At 34.4% G+C, this 16,358-nt stretch overlaps 2 protein-coding genes across 4 annotated transcripts; one reads left to right on the top strand and one right to left on the bottom strand.

Moving 5' to 3' along the window:
• Positions 1 to 136: 136 nt before the first annotated feature.
• Positions 137 to 6,300, bottom strand: LOC106115882 (uncharacterized). Of its 3 annotated transcripts, XM_013309507.1 has the most exons (17): positions 5,712 to 6,300; positions 5,285 to 5,511; positions 4,904 to 4,972; positions 4,540 to 4,754; positions 4,161 to 4,440; positions 3,885 to 3,994; positions 3,394 to 3,654; positions 3,151 to 3,287; positions 2,893 to 2,941; positions 2,697 to 2,789; positions 2,120 to 2,158; positions 1,882 to 1,923; positions 1,757 to 1,795; positions 1,526 to 1,681; positions 969 to 1,175; positions 447 to 771; positions 137 to 237 (listed from the first exon to the last, which is right to left on the bottom strand). In XM_013309507.1, the coding sequence occupies exons 1-17, from the start codon at positions 5,977 to 5,979 to the stop codon at positions 226 to 228; spliced, it is 2,529 nt and encodes an 842-aa protein (XP_013164961.1). In that variant the 5' UTR covers positions 5,980 to 6,300; the 3' UTR covers positions 137 to 225. The 3 variants fall into 3 exon arrangements, with proteins under 3 accessions (XP_013164961.1, XP_013164960.1, XP_013164962.1); XM_013309506.1 differs by lacking the exon at positions 137 to 237 and having other exon boundaries at positions 264 to 771; XM_013309508.1 differs by lacking the exons at positions 137 to 237; positions 1,526 to 1,681 and having other exon boundaries at positions 264 to 771.
• A 164-nt stretch (positions 6,301 to 6,464) lies between these two features.
• LOC106115881 (HEAT repeat-containing protein 6) lies at positions 6,465 to 15,778 on the top strand. The gene is made up of 16 exons (XM_013309505.1): positions 6,465 to 6,806; positions 6,956 to 7,204; positions 7,290 to 7,547; positions 7,826 to 8,029; positions 8,340 to 8,609; positions 8,827 to 9,038; positions 9,494 to 9,723; positions 10,244 to 10,560; positions 11,038 to 11,245; positions 11,771 to 11,934; positions 12,297 to 12,419; positions 12,842 to 12,966; positions 13,346 to 13,433; positions 13,726 to 13,950; positions 14,035 to 14,250; positions 14,554 to 15,778. The coding sequence occupies exons 1-16, from the start codon at positions 6,648 to 6,650 to the stop codon at positions 14,809 to 14,811; spliced, it is 3,306 nt and encodes a 1,101-aa protein (XP_013164959.1). The 5' UTR covers positions 6,465 to 6,647; the 3' UTR covers positions 14,812 to 15,778.
• The last annotated feature ends 580 nt before the right edge of the window (positions 15,779 to 16,358 follow it).

Below are 16,358 nucleotides of genomic sequence, written 5' to 3'. Positions count from 1 at the left end.
GTTATTAAATAACGTTTATATTTATTTGCTGGTATTTTAATTATCACCCAAGTCTTTTTTTTTTAAATTTTATGTTACACGACTTTATGTAAGCAACATTTTAGGGCTCCTAAGGTTAAGAACAATAAAACAAAAGTAAAATTTCATGATATTTAATAAAAAGACAATTACAAACGTACAATTTTCAAAAATTAAAAGTTTTCGATTTCTCGTTGAAAGTTGTTTTTAGGAATCTTCCTGAAGTTAGAAAGAAATAATTTACATAAAATTTAACGCGGCCAGTAACTTTATTTACATATTACAGTTGATGTTTTTTTCGACTGGCAAGACATGTCTCATGCGAAGCTAACAAATATAAATCCGAGACGGATTCATGGATGTGCGTTTACTTATCTATGTCGCATTAAAACTTTCTTAATGAAAAAATGTCAAAAAATTATACCAACCTTAATTTCCTTCAAACTTTGTCGCATCAATTGATTTTTCTTCTGATACTGCGCCACAGATAAAGAAGGTCTCTTTTTAGCAAACTCGATGCTTCGAATGGAATTCTCCACAGTCTGTTCAATTTGGCCCAAAGTCTTCACATAATCTGAGGAGACTTTTCGCACCATTTTCTTACCGTGCTGTATATTCATTACTCGGTCGAAAGATGCCGTTTCGATTTTATATGTTGGGTGAATGTATCTTCCCCTTTCGTCTTCGTCCTTGTCATCGAAATTGTTCGATAACGTCAATAATATGTTCCCTTGTTTCGTTTCGGCCATCGGTCTTAAATAAAACACACAGAAATTATTGATATTATTAAATTCTTCAAAACTTAGTATCAGCAAGTGGAACTTCACTTTTAAAGCATTCACACCACACATAATGTCATCCCAGTCATTCTCTTGGACAATCTGATATAAAATTATGTTTTTGAAATTGCATTCTGCGTAACGACAATATGTGTATGACAATGCCTATACCTATAATCTTTAAGAGTAGGTCCGATCTGATCCATAGTGGTGACGTCATTCATGAGTCGCGTGAGCACGGAGCGGCGTCGCACTTCGGAGTCGGAGTCCGCGGTTTGCGCAGTGGTGACTGGCTGCTGGCGACTCGTCGATTTTACAGAGGACACCACCGTCGGAGCTATACGTACCTTTCTGAAGTCCAACGGTTGACCTGTTAAGCTGTTAGAGACAATGTGCGTTAATGTCCAGCAGGGTACAGAGTGGACTTTAACTAGTTTGGATATGAACCACATTGCTCTTTGATCATGTTTGAAACAGTATCAATTCCGAGTCAAATGTTTAATATGAAATCAAACTTGTAAGCTCACGAACGTTGGCTAGGACACCGTGCTTAAATCTGTTCTAATTGTAGTCTGATAAATGACCAGATTATGAATAGTTCACATCTTTTTAAAAATCGTCTTTTTAGGGTTCCGTACCTCATAAAAAAAAACGGAACGGATAGGATCACTTTGTTTAGTATTAAGCTGTGTATGTTATACATTAGCAAAGGCAATTATGACAAGCACCTAGACACAACTGACTCCTCCTCCTCCTCTGGTATTATTACACTATCTTTGCTTAAAATTGTTTTATCGATGAGCTCCCCTCTGGGGTAGCCTGTAGGACGCCTTTTAATCTTCATTTGAGCGTGAGGTAAGTCAGGCACAATTATAGACACTTTTCTAAAAAAAAACACAAAAAATTAAAAAAAAAAAACGAATAAAAAGATTTGTTTTCGAATAAAAGAAATCAAATACTTTTCCTGATTTTCCGATGGTCGATGATCCATTGCTGCTCTGAGAAAGAAAGAAAATATATTTTACCAAAAAGTTTTTATGAATTTTAATGTATAATAATTATGAAATTTCATTAATTGACTTACTTTGCTCGACCTTCTTTCAACCGACGTTCTATCGAACTTTCTCTGAAGAAAAATTGATAATTAAAAAAAAATTGTACTTAAATTGTTAAAAAATGTATTTTTTTAAAGCGAAATGTTTTTAACGTTAAAATCATGCCATATTTTAGGATCCTTTATGAATAATATGTATTTCAAACTAAATAATAATAGATATATTATATTATATATGTAAAGACAATCTCTGTATTGGGCTATTTACCTGAATCTTCTAACATTGTCCTCAGCGACAATTTCAGATCTATAAAGTTGAAAAAAAATATTGCAACATTTCATATTCAAATCATGATCATTAAAACAAAGTTTTTTTTTTATATCATAAGGTGGCAAACGAGCGAGCGGCTACCTGAAATCGCTGAAGTAGCGAAGTGACCGTTGCCCAAAGACATACGCAATTGCATATACCTTGCCTACCTTTAATCGACGGAGGAGAGGATGCACAGAAAGAAAATATTTTCCCTTTCCATGCATCCTCTCATCCGGAAAGTCCACTTCCACTTCCCATCCTCATCCTCATAAGAAAAGGGTGGGACGGGAAAGAGGACTAAATTAGGTCTCCGGGACGCACACTCATCAGACGAAACGCGGAATTGCTTCCACTTCACGCCTGTTTTCTGTGTGGTGGTGGTATTTCACCGGGCGAACCTGACCAATTCGTGCGAAGATGTTAAAGCGGGTTCTACCACTCTTGAAAGTAAGTAAGAAAGTATAAATAATCTATGGCTATTGGTACTACAATACCCCTAATTATTACACTATGATTAAAAAATAGTATTTACTTTCTGGCTCCTTCGAATAGGTTTAATTTCCCGCCACCTCTTGCGATAGCCCTAACAACATCGCCGGCGAAACTCACGCGGTCAACATTTAATCTAAATAATAATAATAATTACTACTTGAAATATATTTCATCTGTTGTAATAAAGACATTTTCAAATACAATTTGTCAAAAACATGAAAAATAATTTATTTTACTTGATATATCTACGGATTTCCTTTTCATCGTCGGACTCCAGCGAGCTCACTATAAATAAATATGTTATCATCACTTAATTGGGTATTTTTGGATTTATAGTTCCCGGCATTTGATTTGGAAGTTCGGAGCAAGACTAATGCAAGGTTAATGTTGAGAAGTGCTATTTAAAAAAAACTGATTATGAATTGTGGAATTTCGATCAATGGGTGAGCATTAGTATATAAGTAAATACGAAAACAAATTTTTAAACATTATACTTGACATGTCTTCCGATTCACTAGTCGGGACGAATTGAAAAATTTCTGAAGCATACGACACAACATGCTGCTTAGCCGCCTTCTTTGGCGTTTCTTTTAAAAGGTCCGATTCAAGACAATAATGGCCTTTAATAAACCTAGAATTATACATTATATTAAACGTACCCCCTGTACGTTCGCACTTATAAACGTAAAAAAGGAAACCAATTAACGAAGGAAAACAAAAAATTATTACAAACTAACTTCTTTAAATCGTGTGTAGAACTAATTTCTTCAGGATAAGGTACATCTGCTAAAGGAAAGTAAAATAGTTGCTTTGGCCTTTCAAACGATGAGCTTGGCTTTCCTGATTCCTCCTCCCCCACCTCCGTATTGTAGGGATTTGTCGATTCGTAGCCCTCTACAAAGAAATCCTCTAATTCATCGCTAACTGATTCAGTGTCATCTTTAGCTGATTGTCCTTTCTTTAGCTGTTTCTCTATGTCTTCTTTCTTACGTATAAATCTGAAATAAATATTTATTTACGGCCTTTGATTTGAATATTATTGTTACTAGCCGTTGCACGCGTCTCTGCCGCGCGGTATTAAAAAACTTAATAAGTAGCCATGTGTTATTCCAGACTATCTTCATCTATGCCGAATTTCAGCGGAATTCCGCCGTTCTGGAGGTACCTTCAAGCAAATTTCCATCCATCCAAACATTCGCATTTATAATATTAGTAAGATCGATGTAACCTTTTCGTTTCTCGAACATTCGTACGATCCTCAGTTTCTCCTTCCTGTTCTTCCATTTGTCGAGCGAGAGCTATGTCATCAAGTTCAACATACAGCGTGTTTATTATAAACTGTAATAAAACATTAATATTTGAATAACTTGAGTAAACGAGGAAAATTTCCATCGAACTTCCTTTTAATTATCTTTAGAATTCTAGAGGTGAAACTTGAACTTATTTCATTATGACACGTTATGGGTCTGTCATCGTTGTCCTTTAGTAAACTTGAGTAACTTACTTCGCGTAGATAATCAGCGATTTCATAATTATCTTCAATATGGTTTTGGATATATTCATAAATCCCTTTACAAACAACCAACTCTTGACAATGCAGGTTAAGGAGGCCGGCATGGGAAATAGTAATCTTTATGGTCGGACTCTCATACCAAGTGGGCACATTTTCAATCCTTTGTAATGTCTTTTCACCGTCAACAAGTTGTCCGAACGCGACATATCTCTGATCCATCCAAGGTGCAGGTTGTAATAAAACGAAGAATTGAGTTGAACACTCTTTATGCCTATAACATTTATTAGAACCCTAAATACTGTTTTATTGAGAATCTTTTACTTAGCTATATTCTGTTTGCTGTGGTGTTTTTTCGAAGTTTATTATTTACCTGCCATCATTAGCCATACATAGCACACCGCGTCTATCATGAGGTATTATAAAATTTTCGCAGTCTAAGTGGGTAGATTTCAAATTGAATCCACCACACTGTATCCAACCGTCCTTTATTATCCGATGAACAGGTGTACCGGCATAACCTCCTTTCTTTGTTTTACACAGGCGCATGAAATTCTCGCACGTTTTTGGTACAATATCTGAATACAACTGTAATAAAATATATCTAAGCCAAATTGAACTGACTTAAGAATAAAGTTATAAAAAATTGATTTTATTAATTCGTCTAAACAACAAAACAACATGTCACGCCTAAGGTTTTTGCAACTGCTTAGGTCAAAGTTATAAAAATTAAGTACCATAAAAATCATAGTGCCAGAGATGTCGTCATCGCCCTCGATGTAAAAATGCATGTAAACGAAAGGCCTCTGGAATTATTACACTTAAACAATAACAGATAGATATTAATGAACATAAGTAATATTATGAAGATGAAGGGAGGCACCTAGACATCCAGGCTACAAAGAGCTAAGTAAATAAAGGAATATTTTGTATATTCTCGATTTGTCTATAAGTCTTCCCTTTCCTCAACTATAACTCTCGTATGGTCAACGGTAGTCAACTAATGTCACGTGAGGCGTTACATTAGTTGTTTGAATTTCAATAATCATCTCGAATTTATTCTTATTATTGAAACTTATGTTTGTAAAAGGTTCTTAATTAATATTCAAAACGCATACTCCAGTATTGTCAACATATTTAGTAAATTCTCCGATTGCTTCTTTGTAGTAATCAGGGCATATATGATAGCTGTATTTTGATTCGATCAATTCTTTTAACTCTTTTTCGCCCCCAAGGAATGTTTTGTTTACAATAACTGCAACATCGCTCGTTATGCAATAAGCCAGGCCACCGTATTGTAGTTTTAAATCATTCCAAACTTGAGGCCATTCCACACTACTTACACCTGAAAATAAATAAATTTGCATACAAAAAAATTAATAAATATGATCAGAATAACTAATTGACCGACGAATTTTTGTCATTAAGTTAAATCGAGATTGATTTTTTCACATTTCCTTTTGCTTTTTGGATACTACAGTACGCCCTGAGCGCGCATTATAAATGTCTCTGAAATTCATTTCTTCAGTATACCAATTTCAATACCTCGTATTACAGGAGCTTCGAAATCATTTCTTCTGTACTTGTAAAGTCCACTTACTAATTTTACACAGTAAATAAACTCTTTCGCAATCCTGTTTCCGATTATTGTAAACTTTGTTGGTGCAGCATCTCGCTTCACTTTCATTTTATTGTGTGGATTGTATACTGAGTTATGTCCATATTTGATGAAAGAAACAAACTGATCTTTGATTGTTGTTTGCCAAGGATGCTTTATAAAACCATTATTAGTCTTCTGACTATCAAAGGGCATCCTTAAATATTCTTTATTTGTCTCCCAGTTACTATTTATCTGCTTTCAATTTAACACAACCGATTAAAATTTATCGTAACTATGGAAACCAAAAAATATTTAATAAATAACTAAAAAACATTAAACACATTTAATAAAATTGTCATTGGCATATTTAGATTCGTTGATAAAATAATTTGCTTTTTGATGATCTGAATTAAACCAGTCATCGGTTTATCATACGAATATGTTCAAGGAACCAATTTATTGATAAGAGCAAAGAGTATAGTAAATATACTATAGATAAGAGGGATTCAGATTTGCACCGTTTTCTGGATATCCTAATCCTAATAGATTTTAGCTATGAGGTTTAATATTGTTTGTATTTACTTTTTTTTTGTAATCAAACCGATTCGCACTTTTTTTGACCTATTCTTTTGCATTTGTCAATGTCAATTGTCACTTATGAGCTAAAGGTCTATGTTACCAGGTCATGAAATTAAAAAAAAAAAATTGTCACTGTCATTGTAGTTTTATACTTATCCACCCAAGATTACTAAGTTAATAGTGTAATCAATATTCTACACGGTATTTTCGAGATAGAGTAAATAATAGTGGTAAAAATTAGAATTCCATGATTTATTGTTATCTTGTGATATCACTTAAGATTGAGCAGTTTGGCTTCAATCATGGTGAATCCGCCTCGGGCAATTAACGAGATTGTTCAACAGCTGCATAAAGCCCTTTCTTCAGAAAAGAGAAATGTTGAAGAAGTTCAGACACTTATAGATGAATTCATCAACATAACATTTACAAGAAATGAAAATGAATATTTTGAAATACATCGGGTGAGTCATTGGACTACAGTTTTATTTGCATTTTATAGCAGATCCTAAATAAAAATATTGATGAAGAAAATCACATATGGACTTACTCTGCATGAAAATCATCTTTATGTTCGAAAACTATACAATCTTATCAATTTTATTTATTTCAGAATATTGAACAATTGACTAGACATATTTGTGACGGAATCATACCATGTAATGAAATCCTTACATCAAAAGCTTCAAGCTTACTACACAAGTTATTCACTAAGACAAATCATGAGTTTTCTGAAGAACTCTGGGAAATCTTAACAGTGTGGCGTATTGTAAGCATTCAATTCTGTTCAGGAAATGTCCTAACAGATGTTCTCTTTCATACACATGACAGTTTACCAAAAAGGACATATCTTTTAGCAAAGGTATTATTAAAAGATTGATAAGTGTCTAATCTAATGAATATTTTCATCAAAGAGATGCTATAATCATTTGGTTTTGTTTTTGTAGCATGCTGAATCATTACTAGGCTCTGAGGGTTTGTTTATAAAAATTCTTAAAGACCTTATAAGTAACCAAGAGAACTGGAATATTGATGTTGTGAAAACACCTGTACTACTAGTAAGAATAATATCACATCTAACAGTATATTTACATCAAAATCCTAAGCAATATACAGCAAATATAAATAAACAACTCATTGTTGAAACACTTATGGAATTTCTTATGAATGGTGTGCCAAAGGAATGTGATTTTTTCTATAATATGGTAAGTTAATAATTAATACTATAAATAATTGTTGGGAGTGTTTGTCAAGGTTTTTAATCATCTTATCTTGATGGCTAAATAAGTGCTAATTAAATGAAAGGAAGATCAACAAAGTTATATTATAAAAGAGCTTTAATCTGATAATTTATGTTGATTTTCAATGTGTATAACAAATAATTAATGTTTAGTTCATAATTTGGCGGTGTGTAAATTATAAACAGATTTTAAAATGACAATATCTACAGTTGGCCTTTCAACCTTGTATGATTTAATTTCAGGCACTGGAACCGGCTCTACGGACTTTATGTCATCTATTGTATCACAATCCAGATTTGCATTTTCCATTATCAGATGCCATTAGCATAGCCCGCCACTTTATTCTTTATGGCTTGAGTATTAGATACACTAAACCTGACAAATTGACACCAATAGAACATGCTAATGTTATAGAACCAGTGAAAATTACCCCAAATGCAGGAAAGGTAAATGGACTTTATTTACTAGTTTATAAATTATATATGTGTGTATAAGGAGAAAAACTAATGAAGAAAAGTTATACATCCTGCATTTTTTGTGCCTAATTATTGTTAACTAGCTGCTGTCCGCGACTCCGTCCGCGCAGAATAAAAAAAACATAATTAGCAGCCTATGTGTACTTACAGACTATGTTCTATATGTATGGCAAATTTCATCGTGATTCGTTCAGCCTTCCTTGAGATACCTTTAAACAAACATCTGTCCATCCATCTAAGCATTCGCATTTATAATAGTAAGATTTAAATCACTTTCTAGAAACAAAAACTACGAAAGCCAAGAAATAATGCTATTGAAAACTTAAAAAAAGAAGCATCGGACCCCAGTGTCATGAAGGATGTAGACCAGTTCAACACTGACTCTGCTTATGAGCCGATAAATAAAAAATTCTTAGACCCACCGCAATTTGTTGAATGTGCTGAAACCTGTACCAACTTTAGTTTCGATTTGAAATACAGACCTGAAGTGATTGATTTCAAGACTGTAATAAGACAATATGCTGCAAAATTATTTTTGGTTATTATCAAGGTGAGCAATAATCAATATTAATTATTTTATGAGGAAAAAAAACATTCCATTTGGTAACATGCTCCTGATGGAAAATGTTTTTTTTTTTATTTAGTGAATTAAACTAGACATTGTATGACACACTCACATAATAATCGCTTAACATATAAACATGGTTCTCACTTTAATTTTTTTTCAACAATATAAGGATTTTGTAAATTTTTTTTGCTTTAATCAGATTAAAGGTAAAAGAGAAATCTTTCCATATTGGTGGAAGTTTATGCCCAATAATTGTGAACCTGAATATTGGTTCAACACTGAAAATGGAAAGAAGTCACTCATCTTCTGCGCTATATCTGATCCATCACCTAAAGGTCGAACCGGTGCTTTAGGAGTTGTACTGACATTACTATCCGGCTCAAGGCCATACTTAGCACAAGCCGAAACAAGGTAACTATTTATATATGCTTGCTATTTAGTTTGTGCACATTTGTAGCCACCGACTGTCATTGCAAGTGCACTCAAGTAAACATAATAAATTAGGAAAATAACAATACATCATAATCTGCTCACTATACGTCCCTAATCAGGGCCTTGGAGCCTACCCAAGTGGAGTGACTAGGCTATAGTCAATCATGCTTACCCAGTGTGGGTGGGCTAACTTTACACATATTTTTGAATTTCTTCGCAGATATGTTCATGTGTCATCATGATGTTTTCCTTCACCGTGATACATGGTACGCATGAAATAGAGATTTATTTTAAATTTTTCATAACTCATACTTCATAAACTAATAAACTTACCCTGCCTGCTTTGTCTAGATCTAGATAGATGAACAAATAAGATAAAAGGCCGCTTGCACTTCAGAAAATTATAATTTTTAAATTAAAAATATTTCTTTCAGTACCAGAGTTAATGAATCAGTTGTACCATTCCCAGTCACCTTGGGATATATGTTAACCTGCATACACATTGGGCTTATTAATGTTCTGACAATAGAGAAATGCGAGAGTGTGACTATAATGGCCTTGAAATGCACCGCCGCATTGGCTCAGGCCACACCTTACCATAAACTACAGCCGGGACTGATTGAAGCTTTGATTAAATGCACAAAGACATTTCTTAAGCGAAAAGGTATGGTTTAAAATTACATACATGCTATACATCTGAGGAATCAGACTAATGTGGTAGACACCAGCAACAACATTTTGAAATAATACCACATAGAAGAAAAGCGTCAATTGGAAGCAATTGCACGTTGACAATATACTAGTTGTCGCTCGCGACATCGTCCGCACGGAATTAAAAAAAAACGTTGATAAGAAGCCAGGTTCTGTGAAATTGATTAAGATGTTCTGGAGATACCTTCAAACAAACATCCATCTATCCATCTAAACATTCGCATTTATAATATTAGTAATATTACTTTAGTATGAATACCAAATATGACAAATGACAAAACTATTTCATTGTGAATATTTGTTAGTGCAAGCAGAAGTCAATATGTTTCAAGATTTGTTTAAAAATTTTGATGTTTGTCTCCAATTTGTGAATGCATTTTTGTTATTTGAATGTTTAGGACTTGAATGTTATTATGCAAAATAGAAGTATGCATCTATCGGACACAATCTATTATATTTTAATTTCTTTTCAGATATAAATATTCAACTTGGTTCATTAGTGGCGATTGGATCCATGATATCAGTGGATCCTAAAGTCGATGAGATACTAAGAGTTTTGAGGGATGAAGAACCAGGTGGTAATCCGGAGGATGCAAAAGCTGTAGTGCCAAATGGACATAACTGCGCTGACTTTGAAGAATCCTATCCAGATGAGGATGTAGTGGTGACCATAGAGAGACAACCACATTTGCTTAAAGAGAAGTATGAAGAATCTTTGCGGGTCACTAGTTGGGTTATTGGTGTGTGTTTCAAAAATTTCGGCATCGTGTTTCATAAAGGTCAAATTATGGTGAGTTTAAGTTACTTTTAAATTATTCAATGTATAAAATGTTTTATCCTTTATTTTATGTAATAATTGTGAAACTCTGTCTGTCTGTCGCATTTTGACACCAAAACTACTTAACCGATTTAAATGAAATTAGATATACAGATAGTCTAGAACCTGAGAAAGGAAAAAGGAGATTAATTAATGCTAAAAAAGCGTTGAAAGGGGGAAGGGAAAGTTTTATGGAACTATTATCACTTTTACCTTAGCTTACCGAAGCCTGAATCCTATTTTTAGGCTGTTTATTTGATATTAGTAAATATGACATTCAAAGTTTCTAAAACTTTAGAATGAAAGTTTGGATGAGAATGTTTAAGGTTTAGTTAGGTTTTATTATATTGAATGGTTCGTTGTAATGTTATATAAATTGCTACCAAAAGACAACATTTCACGCGGACGAAGCCGCGGGCATAACCAGTTACATATTATAAATATTTTCAGAATTGCTCGCTGCCTCCAGTACCAGTAATACTGGAAACATTACAAGTACTGTCAGCTATCGCTTTCCATTATTTAGGAGAGTTATTGAGACCGCATTTAGTTATGATGACTGAATTGTTGAGTGATTTATTGCGGATCAACCACCCTGACTTGACTCTACAGTGTGCAAAAACTATCAGTGTTATTGCTGACGGCATGCAGAAGTTGGGTTAGTATGAATATATAAGTAAGAAATTAAGTAGGAACGACTTAACACACTGTTCGTCTGCTGACGGCACCGACTAGTTTAGGACCACCGATTGGTCCGAAAATAGTCGGTGCCGTCATACTATACGTAAGTTAAATCGTTCCTAATTTAATTTATTATAATGTCTCACAGATTCAATAATTTTATTATAAGCAAGAAGTTATGATATTTTTTATGATAATGTCAATTTACTGCCTTTTTTAAAATTTAATATTGTATATTAATATTTGATAAGTAAAATTTCGTAATTCAAGTTTCTTAGAGCGTTATCTCTTTCGCACAAAGCGCTTAAAGGAGTGAGTGAGAAGGATAGTATGAGCAGTTTGTCGCTTGTCTAAAAGTCGATGTAAATTACTGCCACTAATTATAAGTAAATGCGTTTTTAATAACAAATAATCGGTGTTCTATATACATTTTCACCGACTTCAATAAGAAGGAGGTTATCAATTAGTCCATATTTTTTTTAATATGTAATGTTTGTGATAGAGCGCACAGAGCTCGCTCTATCGATACAGGAGAATCTGTGCGTGTGGGAGAAACTACTCAATCCATTATGCCGCGTGCTTCAGTCGCAAGAGAACCCAAATGCGAAAGCTGTTGTCTGCGATTGCATCGCCAACATCGGAGAGAAATGTTTCAAAGAAATGATGGTAATTATTTATTGTGTATGTTATTAAAAAACTAAGCATAAATCCATTAAATAAATCTACAATATGAAAACTTTAGGGAGTTCTTAGTAAGCGAGGTATACGTCTTTTCAAATATCTCGGCGACTCATGCAATTCCAAAAAGCTAAGATATTTGAATACCTCTATAACAAAGGTGGAAACTATGAAAAGAGTATGTATCTCATCGGAAGAAATATTAGTAGCTATGTTAATCGATTGTTTTATATATTATTTAGTAAACTGAGAAATAAACGTACACAAAGAGTGTTTCTGTTCTTTTCTTCGTCAAGCTCTGTGGCATTTTTTTTGTTTGGATTCTATTACAATCTGTATGATTGTTACAGCGGCCGCAGCAGATGTTGTGCTGCGCGCTGCTGATGGGCTCGTGCTGCGACAGTCACCCCGCAGTGCGCGCCGCCGCAGTACGCGCGCTGGCCATGGCCGTCATGTACCGCACGCTTAGAGAGGTGACACATACGCTCTAACGATATCTTATTTCTTACTAATTCTTACTTATATTAAGAAAGCAAAAGTTTGGATGGATGTTAGGAGGTAGATTCCAGAATGGCTCAACGGATCTCGATGTAATTTGGAAGAACACATAGATTACTGATTAGGTTTCTTTTAATTTCATGCGGAAGGAGTCGGGGACGACAGTATACACATTCAGTTTTAACTGCACAGTCGGATTGTACAGTTCAAATTTATATATGTAGGTGATATTTTAACTGTAAGTAATATTGCACAGTTATAACTAAAAACTGTGCAGTTAAAACTACAGGTGTGCAGCGGGCTTTATGCATTTGAGTTTGTAAATTGCGGTTTTAATAATTAGAAGAAGTGTACAGAAAAATCAATGAGAGCGGTTACTTACAGCTTTTGTTTACAGGACATCTGTTTCGTGAGCGATTGCGCGGAGAACATCCTGCGTGCGCTGGAGGAGCCCACGCTGCAAGTCCGCACCAAGGCCGCCTGGGCACTCGCCAACCTCAGCGACGCGCTCGTCCTCAATATGTAAGTAAGAGAGAGAAGAGAGGGAGAAAGAGAAAGAACTAGAGTGAGAAAGAGATAGCAACATGATTTTGTATACCGCTTTCATTGTATTAACTTTTTAGTTTATATTTGAATAGTGTTATTTTAAGAAAGAAACTGGAATAATCTGGTATAAATTATAAACAGCCGATATGTAGTCTGATTACAACGTATTAATTGCCGTCCATGGAAAGAACCGCGTAGTAAATTTTACAAATAAATATTGTGCAATGCAATATAAGATAGTAAACATACATTGATAAAAACATCGACAATATTTTACGCAACTTATTCAACGTCCATGTGATGTTATTAGATGTTAAGTTATTGTGCACGGGTAGTGTATTAGGTTGTGTTACAGGGAGGTGCCGGAGCTGGACCGCATCAGCGATGACCTGCTGGTGCGTCTGATGGAGGCCAGTGTCTTCAGCGCTATAGACAATGACAAAGTAAATCCAAATTTCGCAATAATTCATAAGAACGTCTACAAACATATAAGTAAACTTCGTTCATTTATATTACATTTTTTAAATTATTTTGTGAAAATTTTAAAATGTATCCTTCTCTATCACTTCAGTGATGTTGTTAAATAAAGGTAGAAATATTTTGTAAAATACTAATTTTAGCGTCAAATGTAGTTTATCTATGGTTCAGAGGTCAGATTAGAATGAAGTTGCGATGGCCAGTAGTCAACCTAATAGCATTGTCTCAAATAAAATAACTGTCCTCGTATTATTTTAGGTGAAAATGAATGCGATGCGTGCTATAGGCAATTTATTGCGTATACTAACTCGTGAAAACTTGGAGCAAAACCTGACTCTGAAGCCGTTGTTCGAGACCGCCATCACCCGGCTGATGGGATGCGCGACTCATGTCGCCAGCATGAAGGTCCGCTGGAACGCATGCTATGCCCTCGGAAATGTTTTGAAGAATGAATACCTTTATACATGCTTTCAAGGATGGCAGGTGAGTAGTTTTGCTATGGCCATCTGATTTTGCTAAAATTACAAAGTAAAGCTGACCATAATACAAGCAATATTTATGACTTAGGCGGAAGTGCTCCAGACGCTGTGCAAGTTGGCGCAGATTTCAAAGAACATAAAGGTGCGTATAACGGCCGCGGTGGCGCTGCGGTCGTGTGCGCGGCGCTGGCAGGTGGGGGAGCAGCTCCCCGCTCTGTGGCGAGGACTTGCTGAGGCACTCGACAGTGCAGCGCATCTTGATGACTTCTCTGAGTACAAGCACAAGGACAATCTTGCTGAACAGGTATACCCACTAAGCAGAACAATATAGACAACTCCTAAGACGTTTATTAAATTTCTCATCCAGACCAAGACCTTGTACAAAAAAAGTCATATCTAGGCCTTTTCATGTACTAAAATTTATTGACTAATAGTTCGTTCTAAAATATTGCATCTGGCCTATTTACGTTTAGCAGTTCTCTGGGCACTGTCGGTTACAGTTGTTACAACTGCAAATCATGAAATTGCCTTCTGAAATTAAACGATTAATTTTGTGGTCCTTCGAGCCGGATTTACTTTTTAATTAACCATTTCCTTGTCGTTTCAGTTATGTGTGACTATATCTCATATATGCTGCCTCCTGCAACCATCAGATCTCGCCGACATACTAGACCCGCTCACGTATCACGGCGAGACAGCAAAGAGGATGTTTGCGGAAGTCTACCACAAACTACTGCCTGAAGATATATCCTGTTTTAAAATACTACAAGCCTCTAAATACGTGAACATGGATCTAGTTCCGCAAAACGAATTACAAGCGCGAGCTTTGAATTTGCTGAAAAATATGTTTTTATTAGAATTGTAAATGGCTACACTTGAAAAAAGTAGTTGCATGACTATATTGTTCGGAAGAAAATCCGGAAATGAGCCTGTGTATTGACTCAACACTAGCCTTACTAAAATGTCGACGTTTGTGTCCCCTCACATTCATTCTGACACTAGACTTTGTAACGAAAGCACGTCATTCGCGCCAAAGGATTGTAATTAATAATGTCTAAAAATATTAAATCCCTTAGTATTCAACATTTCAACAACTTTCATCATTTCAAGAACTTAGAATTTAATTATATAGGCTAATTCTATACGTCACACTTGCAGTTGTACATGTGACATATTGTTATCTCTGTTTTGTCAAAGGGAATGAAAGGGATGGTATTATGTAAAATGTCACTGTAGTGATGTTTTACAGTAAATATGAACTTTGTGTAGTTATTAGATTTGTATCTTTAAATGTTTAACCTTCAAATGTTCCGTCTTTATTAGATAATATAAAGATAAATATTTATTTTACATTTTTTCGTTCTGGTAATTTATTTATTTTTTTCCATATAAAAATAAATTATTAATAATAATGTCATCGTATTGTTTTAGCAGTGTATTATTTGTAAATAAATAAATTTGTAAGCATTGATGTACAAGAAGATTTAATGCACAACAATAATGAATACTTTCAGAAAAATAGAGCAAATCATTGAATTGTGTCTTATACCAAAACTTAACAAGAACTATGATGAATGCATAAATCATTCAGCATTTGGTATTCGCAATAAAAACTTGGATAAAAACTTTTACCTACTCCTAAAACAACTGGAGGCTATTAATTTCAGGAACTGTAATAATCCCGAATCAGTTATATAACAACTATTGATATTGTTTTTTGAGCTATCAAGTAAAAACACGTGGGACGAAGCAAACTGTTTGAGATACATGCAGGTTGCAGCCCAATGGATCTTAATCTCATAACTTATAACATTTTACTGTAATTATTTGTTATAGAATAATAAAATAAATAAAAAATGCTTGTTGTTTTAATTAAAAAAAATTCCGAATGCTGAACTTTGCCCCCGTTGTTACTAAGTGTTGATAACAACTGACAACATTTTTTATTAACAAAATAACACTTGTATTTGGAGCACAGCAAAAATTTCCTTTTAAGAGATAAATAGATCCGTCTGCCATAATGGTAGATCAACAAAATTTGGAGATGACCTTTTTAACCGCCTTATTTAAACGAGTAGATGAAACCGTTTCTAAGTGGCCTTATGTCGGTCGAATGTATGCTTTTAAACTGTCGCCCGTGACTCCGTCAATCAGAGACAAAAAAGCTTAGTGCTTATACTATGTTCTACATTTATGCCAAATTTCTTCTAGACCCGTTAGGCCGTTCTGCAGATACCTTGTAAGAAGCATCCATACATTTAAAAATTCGCATTTACATTATTAGATTTTTTTTGTTTTTAATTCCTTGAATTATTTTTCTACGTTCTATTTTATTTTATCGCAGGGAAAAGTTCAACAGAAGCCACTTATCAAAATGATTGAATTGAAAGGAACTGGTAATAACCGGTTTAG

This window comes from Papilio xuthus, unplaced genomic scaffold (assembly GCF_000836235.2).
Source record: "Papilio xuthus unplaced genomic scaffold, Pxut_1.1 DF827777.1, whole genome shotgun sequence".
NCBI lineage: Eukaryota > Metazoa > Arthropoda > Insecta > Lepidoptera > Papilionidae > Papilio > Papilio xuthus.
This window is presented reverse-complemented; position numbering and strand designations above follow the sequence as displayed.

Coding starts and splice junctions, on each gene's coding strand:
- LOC106115882 (XM_013309506.1), bottom strand. CDS start 5,979: ATGCCCTTTGATAGTCAGAAGACTAATAATGGTTTTATAAAGCATCCT. Junction 5,512..5,711: donor CGAAGCTCCTGTAATACGAG/GTATTGAAATTG, acceptor ATTTATTTTCAG/GTGTAAGTAGTGTGGAATGG. Junction 1,796..1,881: donor TTGAAAGAAGGTCGAGCAAA/GTAAGTCAATTA, acceptor TTTCTTTCTCAG/AGCAGCAATGGATCATCGAC.
- LOC106115881 (XM_013309505.1), top strand. CDS start 6,648: ATGGTGAATCCGCCTCGGGCAATTAACGAGATTGTTCAACAGCTGCAT. Junction 9,724..10,243: donor GACATTTCTTAAGCGAAAAG/GTATGGTTTAAA, acceptor ATTTCTTTTCAG/ATATAAATATTCAACTTGGT. Junction 12,420..12,841: donor TGTACCGCACGCTTAGAGAG/GTGACACATACG, acceptor TTTTGTTTACAG/GACATCTGTTTCGTGAGCGA.